At 56.7% G+C, this 17,672-nt stretch overlaps 1 protein-coding gene across 1 annotated transcript in view; it reads right to left on the reverse strand.

The window, feature by feature from the left end:
- The window catches only part of Col4a2 (collagen, type IV, alpha 2), a gene marked incomplete at its 5' end in the record, with an annotated part of 85,896 nt that extends 74,378 nt beyond the window's left edge, over positions 1-11,518 (reverse strand). Inside the window, one exon of the mRNA XM_013516801.1 lies at positions 11,429-11,518. Within this exon, the coding sequence (XP_013372255.1) occupies positions 11,429-11,518 (90 nt within the window). The remainder of the gene's footprint in view (positions 1-11,428) is intronic.
- Between the last annotated feature and the right edge of the window lie 6,154 nt (positions 11,519-17,672).

Genomic DNA, 17,672 nt, shown 5'->3' on the forward strand with positions numbered 1-17,672 from the left:
TAGGGCTCACTTGGAGCCCAAGATTCTGTGAACTGCAGCGGGGACACTGAACCCCAGGCTGGACAGGGCTCCCATTAAGAGAGAGGACAGAGGAGGGGAGGCCCCCCCGCTCCTCTGGGTCCCAAAGCCAACAGCAGAGACCCGTGGAACTAAGCTGGAGGATGGAGGGTGAGCCGCAGGACAGAGCCCCGCCCCTCATGGACGGGAGGCTGGAAGTGCCGAGCTGCGCCTGCTGGCGGGGGTCCTCTCAAGTCCCAGGGCTCCTCCCAGGGCCACTCTGAGGGACAGAGAGGGTCCCTGCCCAGAGCAGATGCGCGTGCAGACAGCCTGGCATTTTCCAAAATATTTATCAGTAATTGTGCAAGCTCCTCGGGCACATCTGGCCTAGGTTTGAGGTGAAAGGCTGCGAAGTCCTAACACGCGGTAGTGCATCCTCTGAACACTAGGAAACACACACTGGACTTCACTTTAACTCTCAGACAAGAACTCACTTTCGAGTTCTCCCTCCTTATCCAGAGCGGCCTTCTGTCATCGCTTTTCCTCCTCATCTGTCTTCAAATAAATTGTCTTCTCCTATTTAAAAAAATTCTCTGATAAGATTAAGCGCTAAAAATATCTAAAATCCTATTTTAAAACACCAGCCGATGAAAGGATTTCCATGACAGCCAATCATTACTCCCCAGGAAGCACGCCCAAAGCGTATACATGTTTCATAAATGCAAAATCTATGAAGTTCAAGGCAAAAAATGTCAGTGTGGATATGAACACTCGCCCTCACATAGACATGCACATGTACAACGTGCGTTCTGAAATCCTCGCTCTTCTGTTGTATCTTTAACGCTAGGGCTGTGCTCTTGGTCCCGAGCCACTCTCACTGCGTGGGCAGCCGCTGGGGAGGGCGCTGGGGGCGCGAGGAGCCCATGACCGCCAGTCTCGGGGACGACAGCCATTCATCTTTGTCGTCAACTTGGGATTTCCATTACTCATCTTTCCTTCCAAGACAGATGACATTTTTGAAGGACACTGTTTTTGTTAAATTTTATTTCCTTCCATTAAAGAAGCCTTTTTTTAATCTTCTGGATTTGGGAAGTTCATTTTCACCCACAAAGTTCTTTTTGTTTATTTCCTTGGTTTGATTATTCTACATGAGGGTATGCAGATGGCTAGATATCCCTTCCCATTAATGCTAGCCTCAAAATAAAGCCCTAAAAATACCAGTGGCAATTAACATTTAGAAATCTCCTTCTTGGTCCACAGCCATCTCCATGGAATGTCTGTGTTTGAATTAGATCAGATTCAGAAGAGAGAGCAGAGAGACCGAGGGAATGAACCCAGGGCAGACAGTGCCTCATCCCACATTAGAGACTGCAGCTACACCTTTCAAGAATTCAGCAGGAGTCAATGTAAAACCCTGGGCCAACGCTCAAAACTAAATTACACAGATGGAAGACCCCTAGTCAAAACACAGAAATAAAAAAGAACACACACAGTGACTGGAAGCGCAGTATGAGTGTCTCGGTTGGCGGCAGTGTGGAGCGCCCCTGCGGCAGCGAGCTTGGCAAGATGGGTGATGGGGATTTAGGGCAGATGTAGGAGGACTGCACCCAGCCCAGGGACAGGGTCCAGTGCCCTCCACACTGACTGGGCAGCCGGGGCAGGGCTGGAGTCGGAGGGCTGGGGTCTGAGCAGAAAGGCAAGAAGCCAAGAGCAGGTGGCCAGGGAGGGGTGAGGTCTGCACAGGAAGTTGGGGTACAGGCCCAGCCACCAGGTAGTCCTGCTTTACTATGAGAAGGTTGGAAGTTGGAGAAGCTTTCTAAGCCCTGCTCTCCTGCACAAATCAGAGGAATGGGGCTGGCAGAGGGCGAGAGAGGGGAAGCTCACTTGGGGGGGCAGCGAGTGGGGTCACGGGGACCCGAGCCTGTGGGCATCAGGCGCAGGACGGGGGGGTCCCTGAGCAGCCAGTGCTAACCTCCTCCTCCACTGCAGTTTCATGGAGGGCCTTAGTGATGCTGACCACCACACAAGCCACTGCTGGCCCTTCTCGCTGGACAGACCCATGTCACAGGGGGGAAGGGCTCTCTGTTAACGCCAGGGGACTTCAAGGCCCAGCAACAGCGGAAGCTGGTGGGAAGCCACCAGCACAGCTGTACCTGCCACCCTAACTAGAGAACTGCAGCCTCCTTGAATTGCAGAGAAACATCCTGCTGTTTAGTTCAATGCTGCCGTTAGTTCAATCCCTTTGTACTTGTGCTTAGTTGATTAGGAATTTCAAAAAATTACCGGTTAAATATAACATAACTGTGACATGAATCTTTATTCTGTAACTTCACGGTCTCAGATGCTCTGGGGAGCCCTGGCTTTCTGCAGAGACGCCCAGGGTCTCCTGGTCTCGCTCTTGAAAGCACAGAGCGGCCCGGGATAAACACCGCTGGAGGCAAAATCCCTTCTAAGGAGATGTGACGCTGGGACGGGAAGAGAGGAATATCCCGCCGCCCCTGCAGCTCTCCTTCCCGACAACACGCGTCAGTGTCGGCTTTTTTCTTTTATGAGAAAGCGGGTGTCTGGGATGGAACCCATGCTGTCCCCAAGCTGCACCCCCAGGCCGCCTCCTTGGGCTTCTTCTACCGGAAGCTGTGGATGAGCTGTATTCTTGTGAGCTCCAGGGCGGGACTCAGCGTTAGGCTGTGGTCCCAAAGCAAAGTTCCATTTTGAAGAAAAGTTTTTCAGTTCACTGTTTCAGAGTCTGATTATTTTATAGTGCAACAGCACACTGCACTTAAAACCAACTAGTTCTACGTGAATCTCACCCTGGACAGACGACAGAGAGCTCTTCTGTGTGTACATGTATTTCTAATCTTTCCCCCTTTTGTTCACGGAGTTACCAGGAAAGTCTGCCTGGTTTCCTCCCTGCAGCCACCCAGGAACTGCAGACCGGGTGGGGGGTACTTTCCCGCCCTCCCTTGAAGTGCCACGGGGGAGGAAGCTTGCCAGTTCTTTTTTTAATGTTATAAAAATAAAAAATAAAATAAAGGAAGTCTTGTTACTTACATACATTAACTATAATATTTATTTTATATGCGGCCCAAGATAATTCGTCTTCATTCAAAAAAAAAGGCTGCAGGTTGAGCTCGCAGACCAATAATGCCATCACTGTGGGCAGAGGCGCGCAAATATTTGTACAACGTCAGGTGTTAACTGATGAGGAATTCACCCCAAGGCCTTTGCGGCAGGAAGACTGGCTTCCCGCTGCAGAATTCCGCTTGAGTTCTCTGGGCTACTCAGCCTCTCTTTTCAGACTGCAGGGTGGTGGCTTGCGGTGCACAGTAAAGTCTGCTAGGGATGTGGCATCTTGCCCCCCCACCCCGGGACCCCCTGGCCCTTGTATAAGCACTGCCACTTCTGGGCTGAGCTGAAGGGAGTAGAAGGTTGAAGGTGGTGTCCACATGGAGCCCTGCTTGCTTCCTGGGCTCCCGGATCTGTGAATTCTGTTCCCAGCTTGTGTGTGCTCGCCGGTCCCCAAAGACCCGGCAATGCTCCTCCCGCCAAATCTGGCTGGTTTTGCTGACACATGCTGAGGGGATGCAGTGGACACAAATGACCCTAGGGCTCCCCTGCGATTTATCTAGTATCTTCCCAGGACTTTAAAAATGCCACAGTCGCCACTTAAAATGTATCTTCCTCAAAATAATTATTCCCACGCTCAGCTGAAACATGCCAACTCTCCGCGTTTTACTACAGAGAGACCAGCGTCACCAACAGACTCACAGGACCATCTGTGTCTTTATTTAAAACAGACTTGAGGTTTGAAGACTCAGAGTGGCCAGAAAAGACACCAGTTTAATAAGAAACATGGATGCCGACCATGTATCTGAGAACTTATTAGGCCAAAGGTATTATTTACCCAGCACTAATTACTTCCACCCCGCTTCATGTTGTTCTGCTGTCTCCTTCTTTCTTTCTGGTTCCCGGGCTGTAGGAATTACCCATCCGAATGGTGCGTTTGAGACAGAGCCTTCTGTTCCTTGGGGGAGGCAGCACACCTGCGTGGGGACTGGGGAGCAAGCGGCCGTCAGTGCCCGGCTGGCCCGGTGACTACGGGGCTGCCGCCGGCTGCCCTGTCTACCTCCGCTTCCAGTCTTTCCTACCCGAGGCTTGTGGGCTGGACAGAGAGAGGCAGCTCTGCTCTCTCACCAGTGGGGACGTGGGGCCACCAAAGCCTGCTTCGTGCCTCTCCCATGAGTCAGAATCTGACCACTCGAAGGGCCCGGCTGTCTACACCGCATGAACAAGCCGGAAGGCTGGGACGCAGGCTGCTCGGGCTTCTGGCTGGCCAGCTTCTTGGGAAAACTCTGCAGCCTGACCCTACTAAGAAGAAACTTACTTACGGTTCACCCTGATGCCAGGGGCAGGAACAAGCTGGATGGATCGTTTTGCCCTTGAACACTGACAGCGTTGGCCCTGAGGACTGAAGAAGGACGAGGCAGCGAGGAGCCCTGCGCCCCACTTCCCGGCACCCCACTGTGGCGCTGAGCTTGGCAGCGCAGGAGACCCTCAGCCAGCGTGCAAAGTGACGCCAGGGTCAGTCGCTTCTGCCGTTTTCCTTGGGTTGTTAATGCATCATGACTCAAGGAAAACTAGGAGAGTCGTTTCCTGACTCTGCAGAGAATCCCTGGTTTTCTCTACTGTGCAGTGGGGCGCAGGAGCCTGGGGACCGGGATGGGCGTGGGGACCCACTGCGTGCCGGGGCAGACAGACAGCAGTTCCCGCGCGCCCTGCCGCGTGGCCCTGTGGAGACCAAGCTGGAGCGGACGCTCTGCTTTCAGACCCTCATTGAGAAAGTGCGCGGCTGGGGGAGTATGCCCTGGGCTTCGAGGGATGCTGCAGCTGTTTACCGGGCAGGAACTGGAAGAGACTAACGCAAGGCAGAGGCCTTGGAGGGGGCGGGGTGCCTTCCCGAGAGCGGGGTGCGGAGCCTTAGCTCCATGTGCGACTGCGAAGTCCCAGCGAGGGGTGGCAGAACGAGGTCTGCCGAAGCCGTGGCTCCCCCGGCTCGTGGGCACAGCAGGGACCTCAGCCCAGTTTGTGACGCCTGGGGCGCGTCTGAGCGTCCACCCAAGACAGAGGCGGTCGCGGCTGCCAGCCTGTGTCTGGGCCCGCAGCTCGGTTTCCGTGAAGCCCAGCACCATCCTCCTCAGTGTGCAGTCCAGCTAGGAGTTTTGTCACGGCTCTTGGTGACAGATGCCCATTTCGTGGAGGCTGTGCTCACGGAGGCCACCGTCCCCAGCCCATAGAAGTCTGCTCTGCACCCGCACCGCCTGGCTGCTGGGCTGCAGGTCATTGCTGGGCGTCTGCAAACCACACACCGATGTTCCTGCTTTCCAGGAAACATGGATCAGCCAGGACCTCGGCCGAGTAACACAGGGGAAGCAGTTTTCTCTCGATCTGGTTCCTTCGTTTGAGCCCTGACAGCTTGCTCCATGTATGGCTTTGGAGTAAGTGCAGAAGGGCGTGGAGTGGAGTGGAGCTCCCGAGGAAGGCAGGGCCTCACTCCTCGCATATCTAAGGACCTGATAACCCCAGGACTCATTAGCAACACCTGGAATCCAGACAGGAGCAGCATTTTCATGACAGAAGAATGTGGCGTGAGCTGCCAAAGCAGAGTGTTTGGAGTGGTGTGTGGGTGTGTGTGCACATGCATGTGTGCGCATGTGTGTGTGCGCACGCGAATAAACAAAACAAGCAACATGTCCGACTCGTCTGAGCATTCAGGTCCAGGGCCCACCAGTCCAGGGCCATCTTAGCCACGAAAGCATCTGCGCCTATGCAGATGAATTCTCTGCTGGTGCCAGGGTCACCGGATGCCTGTGTGGCTGTCCCCGGTCACCTGAACAGCTTCTGGCGAAGTTGCTAAGTGCCAGGCACAACCACTGAGGTTAATCTTCACCAAAGAATTTACGATGCCTATTACTTAATGAGGTACAACAGAATCCAGGATAAAGTGGGTCATGTTTCAAAAGAAGGGAATGATGATTTCTAGGATAAGGAAACAAATTTAAAAAATCTAAATATAGCCTTTGGGGGTGTGCATGCTGGGGATAGAAGCCAGAGACCTGTGTGCGCAAAGCACAGGTTTTATCAGCGAATTACAGCCAGCCCTCTAGACACTAACTCGCAGCCCCCAGGCTCTCTCTGTGGTGACTTTTCCCCACTCTATTCAGTAATGTGATATTCAAATTGTATCTTTTTAGGATTTTAACAACGCATTCTTCCTTTTGTATGTGCTCCAAGCTGGCCTTTTAAAAATACAATGCCTGATCCTGTTTGTAATCGTCCTCTGGACATTAAGTTTTCATCACCTTCGTTGGGATGGGGTGAAGGAGGAGTGGGCACGCCCAAGTTGCTTCTCCCTTCCCTAGTGGCATGGTTAACTCGCTTCTACAAGTTTGTCAAAGTTCTGCTTTGAGAAGATGCTTACTTCATCTTGCTGGAAGGAGAGGAAGAGCCACATCATGTCTGAGGCTCGCGGCTGGACCTCCGAGGTCACCTGTACCAAGATTGCCAGACGAGGAGTTTCCAGAGGGGCAGAGGGCATGGTGACGAATCCGAAAGGAATTCCCCCGGCTGGCTCGGGGACACATCTGCGCATTCGGGGGCCCTGTGCTGCACTCTGGCCTATTTACCTTCCAGATAACATCTTTCTGCAAAGATAGGAGCCCAGCGGGTCACAGGTCCTGGCCTTATTCTCAAGGTTTCCATTGTCCTGGTCCCACGTGTCCTGGCATGGTTCCATTCCTACCTAGGATTTCCGGCTGATCATGGATTTCCGGTCATTATCTCCCTCCCCTGGGTCCCCGTCTGCCTGCCTCCTAGATCCCAGGGTCCATGTGGTGCCCACGGGGCCATGCGCCCATTTCACTCGGATTTCATCAGTTTGAGTAAATCCTAGAGTTCACGTCACATGTCCCTGGCCACATTTCAAGGCCTTGGACAGCCGTCCCGGCCACGGAGCCTGTGTGTGGTGTAGGAAATGACTCTGGAGAATGCGGGCAGCCCCGAGAGACAGGGCGAGGACAGCGCCTGTGCGCTTGGTGCCCAGCAGATGCGCCATGAACAATTGTCGAAAAGGTAAACATTAAACGTTAGCGGCCAACCACGCCTCCGTGCGATCTCCTCCCGCCATCGGCACCCACATGCTGGGTCTTGGGTGGTATTTTCTTCGACTAGAACTCTGAACCTTACCCAGCTTCCTCTCAAGGGCTGGGACGCTGGCCGGCAAAGCAGGCTGCTCACCGCCCCGGCGGCGGCTCCCGGGCTTGCTGTGTCCTCCCCACCCGCTGCCTTGCCCTGTCCCACTCTCCAGCTCTTCCGCGGTCACCCGGCGTCTGACCCGGTCTTGGGGAAAGCATGCCGAGCGCACCCTGAGTCAGGGACCCCCGCCCTGTTCACTGCCAGCCTCCTCGCTGGACGAGGTCCCGGTAGGAGACGCTCGGTGCAGAAGGACCTCGGCTGCTCCTCGCCACAAGCCAGCCAGGGTCCTGCAATGGCTGAGACGGACCAGAAGCCGTCGTGGGTGACGCACGGGGAGGAGGCCTTGTCCAAACCTGCCTCCCCACAGAAAATGATCGCGTTACCATGCGGCAGCCCCGGTGCTCGAGGGAAGCGGGGACCTGAAAATAACTACATGGCTTCAGAAGTGGGCGAGAGACGGGGTCGTACAGCTTGGAAGCCAGGCAGGCTCTGCTACTTCCGAGGGGTTCTCTGTCCTTCCTGGAAGGAAAGGGTGCGTGCAGTGCTGTGGCGGTGGCAGGGGGATCCGCCCTGCTGCGGGCAGGGGCGCTCACAGGGGCGTGAACTCCAGCCCAGGTCCCGGAGCACGCAGGCAGGCGCAGGCCTGTGCTGGACCTGTTACCTGCACGTGTCCACCTGCTCTGCTCGAATCAGCTCCCCATTTGCATGGGCCCCAGCTCCCAGACCTGCCCTGCGTCACTGTGAGGCAATGCAGGTTTCTTCTGAATGCCTGGGGGCGCCGAGGCAGGGTGAGATCGGTCTCGGGCAGCACGGTGCCCACTGCCCAGGAGGCCTGGCCCACCTTGCTGGGGGTTCTTGCTGTTCTTGACCCCTCTCCTCCCCATCAGGGGCCAGGAGGCTCTCTCTGGTCAGGGCACCCCTGCCCCGAGCCTCAGGAGCATGGATGTGCTGTCCTGTGCTTCTGTCCTGCTCCTGTCCCTGCACTCTTGTTCCTGTCCCCATGCCGGGGGAGGGCAGAGGAGCGCCTGGTCCGAAGAGCCCCACCCTGCAGCACCCGGACCCATCGCAAAGCCCCAGTGCTGCCACCAGTGGGGCCTCTGCCACAATCTGGATGAGAGGCCACGGAGGCACCAGGTGGCACAGCCCTTTGCCTCCGTGTGACCTTGAGCAATCGGGTGTGGGCAGGACGGGACGGAGAGAAAGGTCCTGTCAGCCGGGCCACCGTCCCTGCCTCTGTCCACCCCGCTCTGCAGCTCGATGCCCGAGGGCAGAGAAGCAGAAGACCTGGCTCCACGCACTGCACACGCAGCCCGTTCACTTGGCAACTCCACACTCCGCTCGGAGCTGTAGTCATGGTTTGCCTGAGGCTGCTCGGAAGCCAAGAACTACCCACCGCTCCAGCTGAGGGCTGTCGCCATGGTGAGGACACAGGCCCCGGGGAGCCGTGTCCATATAAGGCCGAGTCAGCCCGGCTTGGCCAGGCCGGCTCAGGAAGGCGTTTAGATCGCAGCTCTAGTAACGCCTTGGGGAAAATTCATGGCCAGTGGCCCCCGGGAGCTGTGGGAAAGAACAGGCTCCGCACGCAGCCTCGGGACGCAGACTCTGTCAGACTGCTATTTTTATGTACTGCATTACTTAAAAAATACCATTACAGCAGGAGGGCAGAAATGGCCTTGTGCAGAAACCTGTTTGTAGATCTGTGCATTAGCGGATGTTTAACACACATACACACCGGGTCTATGGGACTGAAACAGGGTCTGTTAGTAGCTGTTCTGCCAAAGCACATATGATTGTCCCAAAGACCCACAATGGGGCTCTCTCACTTTTTCCTGTTAGCTCTTTCTGTCCTCTTACTGGCCAATGTGCAATGACACACCTGAGTTACCTGGACCGCTCCCACATCCCTGAGCTGTCTGGACAGCCCATGGTAGGTGGGTCTCGGTGGCAGCATCAGGTGTCATGCAGCACCTAGCGAAGTGTCAGGTCACCTGAGCCCAAAAGGATGGCCCCATAGCAAAGGCCCGCATGGGCATCACTTCCTGTCTCTTGTACAAACTTCTGAGACAACTGTCAGGTCTGCCACTGTGATCAGTGTCTGTAACCTGCCTGACAACTGCAGCAAAGCCCAGCCCATGCTAGTTCTGGATTTTTGGTGTTAATCAAATTAGCTGGAGGCAGACATCTGCCCTTTACATGACCATGTTGGAAAGCAGACTCTGGTGTTTCCTTTGCTGGGGATGCTGGGAGACACTGGGTCTCACACTCAGTCACAGAGACCCAAGAAATCTTACAGACCTCCCCATGGCACCCTCCTTGAGAAGATGCTGGCACCGTGTGGGCACACATTCCTGTGCCCGCAGCAGTCCATTCAATAACCAGAATAAGCTGTCATTACTATAGAACAAGGCTCTGGGCAACATAGGATGAAAAATGTTGACTTGGTTCCGCACTGTGTAATCACAGAAAGTGAAAGGAACAGGGTGAGTGGCTCTCACTTGGGCATCCAGGCTCTACATGGCTGACGGGGGCAGAGAGTGAAGAGAACCCCCAGACTCCAGCTCCATCCCTGGCTGCCTGCGACACCGCATGGATTTATCTACTTCCTGTCCATATAAGGCTGAGCCAGCCAAGTGCTCAGGGAGAGAGCTTTCGTCACCGACACAGCATGTCATCGCTGGGAAAATCTATAGCGGGGACCAAGGGGAATTTTAAATCTCAGGAAATGGTTTCTTATATTTAAAAAGTATTTACCCTGTGAAATGCTGAAGAATGACCTTTAAGTAGCAATTCTTAAAGCACGGAGTCCCAGGCCAAGTAGAGAAGCCCTTTCTTAAATCAGAAGTCACTGATCGGAGAACTGCAGTTCCTGATGAACACAGCGTGGAGCTGTGGCCCTGACGCCGAGGCGGGGGCCCTCGCTGTGACCTCCACACTGGTGTAAGGTCAGTCACATGTGAGCGAATAAGGCCCAGCAAACTCAGATTCACTGGGAGGTCCTTGTCATCACGCCCCCTGTTAGATCCTGAGGAGGAGGCTCAGGAGAGGAGGTGTAACGGCGCCCTGCCTGGCGCGGGGACACACTCCCGAAGACGGACGTCCTCCCCGGGAGTAGGAAGGCTAGCAGCTACTCTGAAACCCACTCTGGGGTTCCACAGACTCACGGGGTGCCAGGACTGTCATGCCTATGGCCACAACACGCCAGCACAGGCAACCCCTTCCACGAGACTAAGGTGTAGACAAACCCGGGTCCAGGAGGGACCACGCGGCCCTCAGGAAGCGAGACGCAGAGGGCTGTGGATGACATGAAACCCCACCGCCCCCATCCACAGGCCTGAGCATGTACACAGAAATACGACCTTTTAGAAAGAAGCAGTGCCAGTATGCGGGCACAGCTCACTTTGGGATCCAACCTGGGCCTTGGGCAGCACTGGAGCTACAACCTCGGCCCTCGCAGAGGCCAGGCCGCTGCTGAGAGACCGACTGACCGTTTCAACTGAGCACTGAACACATCCACCTCGTGATCAGGGCAGGATGCCTTTCCTTCATGCTCACCTAGGCGACGAGCTGCGCAGAGGCCTCCACCACGGGATAATTTCACGTTAGCACCAACATCAAGGTACCACGGTCAGCGCTGTCTAGTGTGTGCGCCTTGGCTGCCGCCCAAGTGCAACTACGCTTGCCTCCGTAGATTTTTATAAAATGCACATTTACGTAAAATACACGTACAAAACACCACTGCACTTTACACAGAGCCGTGTGTGTACATACGGACACACACACACACACACTCACAGAACGGGCCCCTGTGGGTTTTCAGTCAACCACGGACTGAAATATCCGGGAACACCGCGCCATCCTGAGCATGCGCGGGCTCCTGTCCTCATTCCCTGCAGTGCAGCGCTGCATCCGTCCGCAGCACTGGCGCACAGGGACTTGGGCACACCCAGGTCTCAACGCCCACGGGCGTCCTGGCCACCCCACGGCCGACGCTGGGGACAGCTGTGTGTGCTCAGAACAGCGAGGAAAACGCAGAAGCCGCCCCGTCTCGTTGCGTCAGCACCGTGGTGGTGACAGAGGACACAGGGTGTCGCATTTCTTAGGAAGCAGCCCTGGACTGATCGCCCGAGAGGGCCGGGAGCGGGGTGGGGGGAAGGACAGCGAGCGCCATGCTCTGACTTACACGGCCTCCTTTCTCGGGGTAGCACTGGCAGCCGCCGCTGCAGTCTCTCCCTCCGCAGGGCACGTCGAACTTCTTCACACCCTGCGAAAATCAAGCACACAGCTGGTCAGCCGGGCGCAGGGCAGTCGTCAGCCCCCAGAGCCCCCTCCTCCACAGCCCAGGGCACAACCGAGCACCCCACGAGCGTTCTCCCCAGGAGTGTCAGGTTCACGTGAGGCGGGGAAGGGACAGAGGTCCCCTCCACGCCTGCCCGGCCACGCCCAGCCTCCCCCCAGGCACAGCCCCGGGGAGGATGTCATCGCGCTCCGAGGTTGTGTGCAGTGTGTCCTGCGCTCGTAGCCTTCCGAGGCACCTATGGGACTCAGAAGCCGAGTGGGGTCCTGGGCTGAGGACACGTTCCTGGACCAGGGGCCCCGGGGGGTGGAGACAGACAGTGCCTGGCGAGGACACCACAGGGACTCCAGGGGACAGGAAGCAGCACCCCATCTGCCTGGAGGTGGAGGCGACGGAAGGGTCCTTTTGGGGGTGTCACTCTGAGGCAGGACAGCTCCGTGGGGAGAAGGCGCCGCAGTTCAGAATAGAGTGAGCAGGGACCCCGGTGGAGCAGTGCCCAACACCCGCCACTGTGTTCCCAGGACTGAGCGCTGTGAGTAGGAGCACCACACTTGCCCTCTGCTCCCCTCACGTAACCGGCGTGGCTCCCCCAGCAGGTGCGACGGTGCAGCGCCCCCCACACAGGTGAGCTGTGCCGCCCTCCCCACCGGCTGAGTCAGTCCAGGAGAATCTTGGCCTCTGCCCGCGCTGCCCGTGCTTTCAGCCAAGTGCCCGAGGCCCCCAGGGAGCCCATCCAGCTGAGTTACCTCTGGGGACCCTGAACTCGGCCAGGTGGTGGTGTTCACTGGGCCACCCCCAGGACGCACCCTCCCAGGGCATGCACACGGCGGTGTCACTGTCCCCACTGTCCCCCGGAGCCTCAGGAGCAGGTCCCGGGGTGCCTTGTGCAGGCTTAGTGTCCTGAACCTGCCCACGCTGCACGTCCAAGCCGGGCCTGGTCTGCCTCCCTCCGCGGGGACGGGAAGGACCAGCCACTTCTCACCCAGAGCCAGCTGACCAGAGTCCCAGCCTCAGACTCCCTCAAGGTTCCCTCTGAGGACGACGAGACCCTCTCTCAGTGATAATGCCCCCCAGAACCTCACCCAGAGCCCCGCTTTTGCGCAGTCATTACAGCCCCGTGCCCGACCTGCTATCTCAGGTATCTGGCGCTATTTGAGGCATTCCAGAAAAAGCCTGCAAGTGTCAAATCCTTCAAAGAGAGCAAGACATTGAGAACCTTTCAGGCTCTTTTTAGGGATCTTTTTGCTCTGAGCAAGGTACTGAGACAGCCCGAGTTCCACAGTGTCAAGGTGAACAGCCCTCAAAACAGGATCCAAGCACTTGGCGGTTGTTCACGGCTTCAAGGTATGTCTACAACGGGGCCCAGACATTCCTCGACTTTCATTATGTGGTTGCTAAGAACACAGCTCCACGAATTACCTGCAGCGCCAGGGGACACGCACAGACTTCCGGTATAGGGGACCCCATGACAGCAACAGGCAAGACCCACTTCACCAAGAACTGGAGGGCCCTGCTTTGGAACGGGGAGGGGTCCTGGTCCCGAAGGCGCACAACCCCCAGTTGGTGTTTCACAGGCCATCTCTAACTTTGATCTTAGAGCCACTTGCAAATCCCGGTGTATAAATCAGTGGAATGATTTTAAGGGTTTCGCATCCATCTGACTGACCCCTGTCCCAAGCGCAGGAGATTCCCTGCATATGTGAGAGGCAGGTTTGGCTGCCTGAGTTGAACGGTGCTTTCTTGCTCTGAGGGCCAGGGCAGGGAGGCCGCCGGGACATCTCCGGTCTTCAGCATTCCAGCTGTGTGCCCACGGCCCCAACCCTGTCTCGTGGTAGCACTGGAGGTGGCTCCCCCAAATCCAAGCCAGCTCCTCTGTGGACTCCAGCCGTGTGCGTGCGTGTGCGTGTGCGTGTGTGCGTGCGTGCTCGGGCATGTGTGTGTGCGCGTGTGCCACATGCACTTGTCCAGCCGCTCACCTGCCTTTTGCGGGGCTTACGAATTCCAGCACCCACAAGAGCCCCAAGTGCCACACTCAGGAACCTGGTCTCCAAGACAAGCAGAAATATTTGTGCACCAGGCTAGGCGTGAGGTCTAGACAGCCTCTCGGGCCCAGAGCATGGCCCTACCTGGCCCCTGGCTGCAGTTTTCTCTGCATGTGGGCCTCCCGAAGAGGGGTGGGGGTGGGGCCTGTGCCCGGCCTGGGGCTGTGGCCCTGCGGGCTGCTGTTCCCCAGCAGAACAGCCCTGACTGCTCACACCAGGCCAGCTGGCCCACGTCACAACCCGGCCCCTTCATTTTACTGCTCAAGGCAAGTCAAGGACAAACCTCGTGCCTGCAGGTCAAGTCCTCGTAAAAGTGCCTGTTTCTCCCACCCTGCCTGTGTCTCGGGAGCCGCTGGCCACCTCAGCGATGGAACCTGCCCTGCGCTTTCAAGTCTTGCCGGGTCGGCATCTGCTTTGTGCAGTGACTTCCAGGGGTGGTGGCTGGGCCCTAGGACGCACGCTCCCCACTCACCGAGCCAGCTCGTTCCTGCGCTGCAGCGAAGTGGTATGGGCTCAGTGGGTCCCCAGGCTAAGGTGGACCCCGGCATCTCTGTCCCAGCAAAGGGCCACCCTTAGTCTCCTTTTGATCCCATTCCCTGCGGGGCCTCAGGGGCTCTGAGCACCCCGGACTCAGAGGCAGGGCTTCCAGTAAGAGTCAATGTTTAGTTCTTCCCTTCTCAGACACCTGCTCCCAGCGCTCCTCGTTTCCCACCGGGTGACATCCCGCCCTGCACCAGTGGCCAGTAGTACTGTGCTGACTAGAAACTGGGGGACTTGGAAGAGACCTGGACTGCTTGGGAACCAGCTGGTGAGGGGCAGGCCCCAGAGGTGTTCCCTGGGGACGGATCGTGTTCCGCTCCGCTGGGACGCAGCCAACACTGCTCCCAGGTGTCCGGTGGGAAAGCTGCGGGAGCAGGACTCTCGGCTGACATTTTACAGGGAACTCTTCCTTGGAGTCTTCCTGAATCACTGATCAGAAAGCTCTGGAAGCCCATTGTTTTCGTGGGCATTCCTCCCGACACATCCTGCTCCAGCAGCCGCATCCAGAACCTCGGGAGAGCAGAAGCCCGAGTCCCTTGAGGAGACCGGCTGCAGCTTCCTGCCCCGGCTTCCTGTCTGGCTTGGGGGAGCGCTCTGCGCTTTGCACCCCTGGCTCTATGGCTGCCACAGTGACTTCTTGCCATTTATAAACAGATTCCTGAGCGCCGGCACAGAGACCCACAGAAGCAGCTGCAAGATTAGAGGACATCCGGTCCCACGGGGGCTGGCGCTGGCCAGGCAGGAGCGGCCTGACGGTAGGGTGTCACATCGCTCCCCTGGGGACCCGAGCCATCGGGCCTCTGGGACAGATTCCCCTCCCCACCTGCTGCAGGGCTCACAGCCCAGAGACACAGAGAGCTGCTCAGTGCCGCATCTCCCAGACTGGCATTGGATTTAGGGCGTTTAAAAACGTTTAAAAATATGAAATAAGTTGACTGCCAGAAAATAAAATGCCTAGAAGATTTAGACTTCTTAAGTCTCTTTCGCTTCCTGTAGAAGTTGTCCTTGTATATTAAAGGCAAAACCCCAAGGAAATGTACCCAGCTTTTTGTAGCTCTATCATCTAACATTGACACACTATAAGGGAATGAAAGAAAAAGTCGACGGCCACTGTTTCCAACTGGCACATAAAAATGAGTATTAATCATATTTATATGAAGATTCAAGAACAAAATGCATCTGTCCTAAAACAAAGAATAGCTTGTCCTCTACATGTTCCAGAAAAGCCTTGTCCAAGGAAGTCTTTTTTAGCCAATATACCTCCAGCCAAAAAGAGCAATTCTCTGAAGGGAATTCACAGATATTTGCCATCGAATCGCCCCTGGCATCCCCCCCAAACTTCCTCTGCAGAGGAAGCCCCGACTACCCAGCCTGAGTGACATGAAAGGTAAATATTTCTCACTGGTGAAAGTAATTACCTTTTATATTTTAAGGCAAAATAATCTGTACAAGTCTTTGTCTTTGCTGCAAGTCTAGTCAAGCAGGGCTTTTCAGAAATACCCTTCTAGTTCAAAAAAGAGAGGCCAACCAAGAAGAAAGCCAGCTTGGGAGCCAGCACTCAGCCCAGCTCCATTCGTTTATCAAAACAGGAAATATAAGCCACTTCCGCACATGCTGCTTTAGAAATGAAGGAAATCATTCCACCGTGGTATTAGCGGGACAAGGCATATGGAAAAGGAAGCACATGTCAGAGAGCCACTCACAGAACAAATCCCGGCCCCGAGAGCCAGTGGGAGACCCCGCCAACTCCGTGTCCTTTGTTTAACAGCATTTCAAGGGCACCAGAGCAAACGTGATCACTCTAGAACAGACCTGGAATTGTCACTGGCTGGGGACATAGAGGTAGCAGGGGGGATGGACCACCCAACGCCACCTGCTCTTAGTACCAGCATGGTGATGATGGCCACTCCCTGTCCTCATGGAGCTGGAGATGCGGGAGATTGAGGTCAGGCTGTGGTGTTGGAGCAGAACAGCCAGGAAGACAGGGAGCCAGGGAAGGTTTGTGGGAAGGCTAAGGTCTAGGTCCTGGGTGTGCTCCCTTGGTGAACGCCTGGGGAGCAGCCGAGCTGCCCTCCCGTCACCACGGCAGCAGACCAGACATTACCATGGCAGCAGCCGCAACCAGGACGCTTGGCCTTAGGAGCTGCGCTTGAGTCATTGGAACAAGATGCATACTTATACTCTTAACAAGCAACTTCCAGCCTGCGGGGCGACCTTCTAGTTCTCAGGCAGCTCCAAGCACAGGGGGTTCCCCACAGCGGCCTGGAACCCGTGTAACCTGTGACAGCCTCATCTGGAGCTGCGTGTGGGTACTGACGTCAGGAATGTGGTGGCGCGCGCGTGTGTGTGTGTGTGTGTGTGTGTGTGTGTGTGTGTGTGTGTGCCAAGAGAGCTCCGCAGGCCAGAGGCCAAGGCCAGACACTTCCCAGGGCACATCCTTCCTCCTCGTGAGGTCAGACACGGGCTGAACAGGTCTGCAGTGAGCACTCTCTCATGGGCTTCTTGGAGACCCAAGGCCCTGGCCAGGGTCCCTCGTGTCAGCTGGCCGGTCTGGACTGCAGCCAGAGGGCTGAGCCAGCGCTTCCCAGGTGCCCCTGGCCCAGGCCGGGCCCCATCTCTGGCCTGGGTAGCCCTGCTGCTGGTGAGGGCAGGCAGAACAGGGGCCAGGCCAAGCAGGGGACCCGGCGCTTCCTTCAGGGCTGTCTCTTCCCTGCTGGAGGACGAGAGCAGACTCCGTTATCTCCTCTCTGGAGAAGACAGTGACTGTGCTGCAGCTGCGGGCAGCCCGTTACAGGGGCAGCCAGGTGACCCCACGGGCTCTACCAGGTGCTGGGTGGGGTCTGGAGCTGCCCCACCCAGAGTCCCCCAGGGAAGGACCTGGAACCTAGACAGAGCGCGTGGGGAAGCTGAGGGCCCAGGCAGCGGGTAGCAGGCAGGGGCTTGTGGGTGGGGCAGTGGGTGGTGTCTGGATGGGACAGGCAGGCTGAGAGACCCAGAGCCCTGGGCTCCTGCAGTGCACTCCAAACCCACCCCACCGCCGCCTTGGTAGTGTTGTGGGGAGCCGCAGTCCCAGCCGCACAACTCCTGAAGACACATTTGGAAGCACACACAATCTCGGTGACTCTGTCTTGAATAGGGGTCACGCCCTCCGCTCCAAAGCTGATCGCCAAGGACTTCTGCCTGGGACTCCAAGGCTTGGAGCTGCAAGTCTCCCCAAGAGCAGGGTCCAGAGAGGCCCTGCTTACCACGCCCACCTCACGGGGTGCCTCTGCATGCCAGGGGAGGTCTGCTGCCCCTCTCGCTGAGGCGCCATCAGCTGGCATTATTCTGAGATCCACATAGGCACACACAAGTGTAGATGCATGTACGAACATGCACGCACGCGCACACACAAAACTGTGACACAGCTCCGGCACCGGGGCCTCCAGCCGACGTCCTTTGACGCTGTCCTTGACTTCTCTGGTGGGTCTCTCAGCAGACCAGCTTCTGGACGTCGGGTCCCTGTCCCCCTACACTGCCACCTTTAATGGACGGTTACCCTTCCTATG

The sequence above is a fragment of the Chinchilla lanigera genome, unplaced genomic scaffold (genome assembly GCF_000276665.1).
Source record: "Chinchilla lanigera isolate Chin_1 unplaced genomic scaffold, ChiLan1.0 scaffold00003, whole genome shotgun sequence".
NCBI classification, from domain to species: Eukaryota; Metazoa; Chordata; class Mammalia; order Rodentia; family Chinchillidae; genus Chinchilla; species Chinchilla lanigera.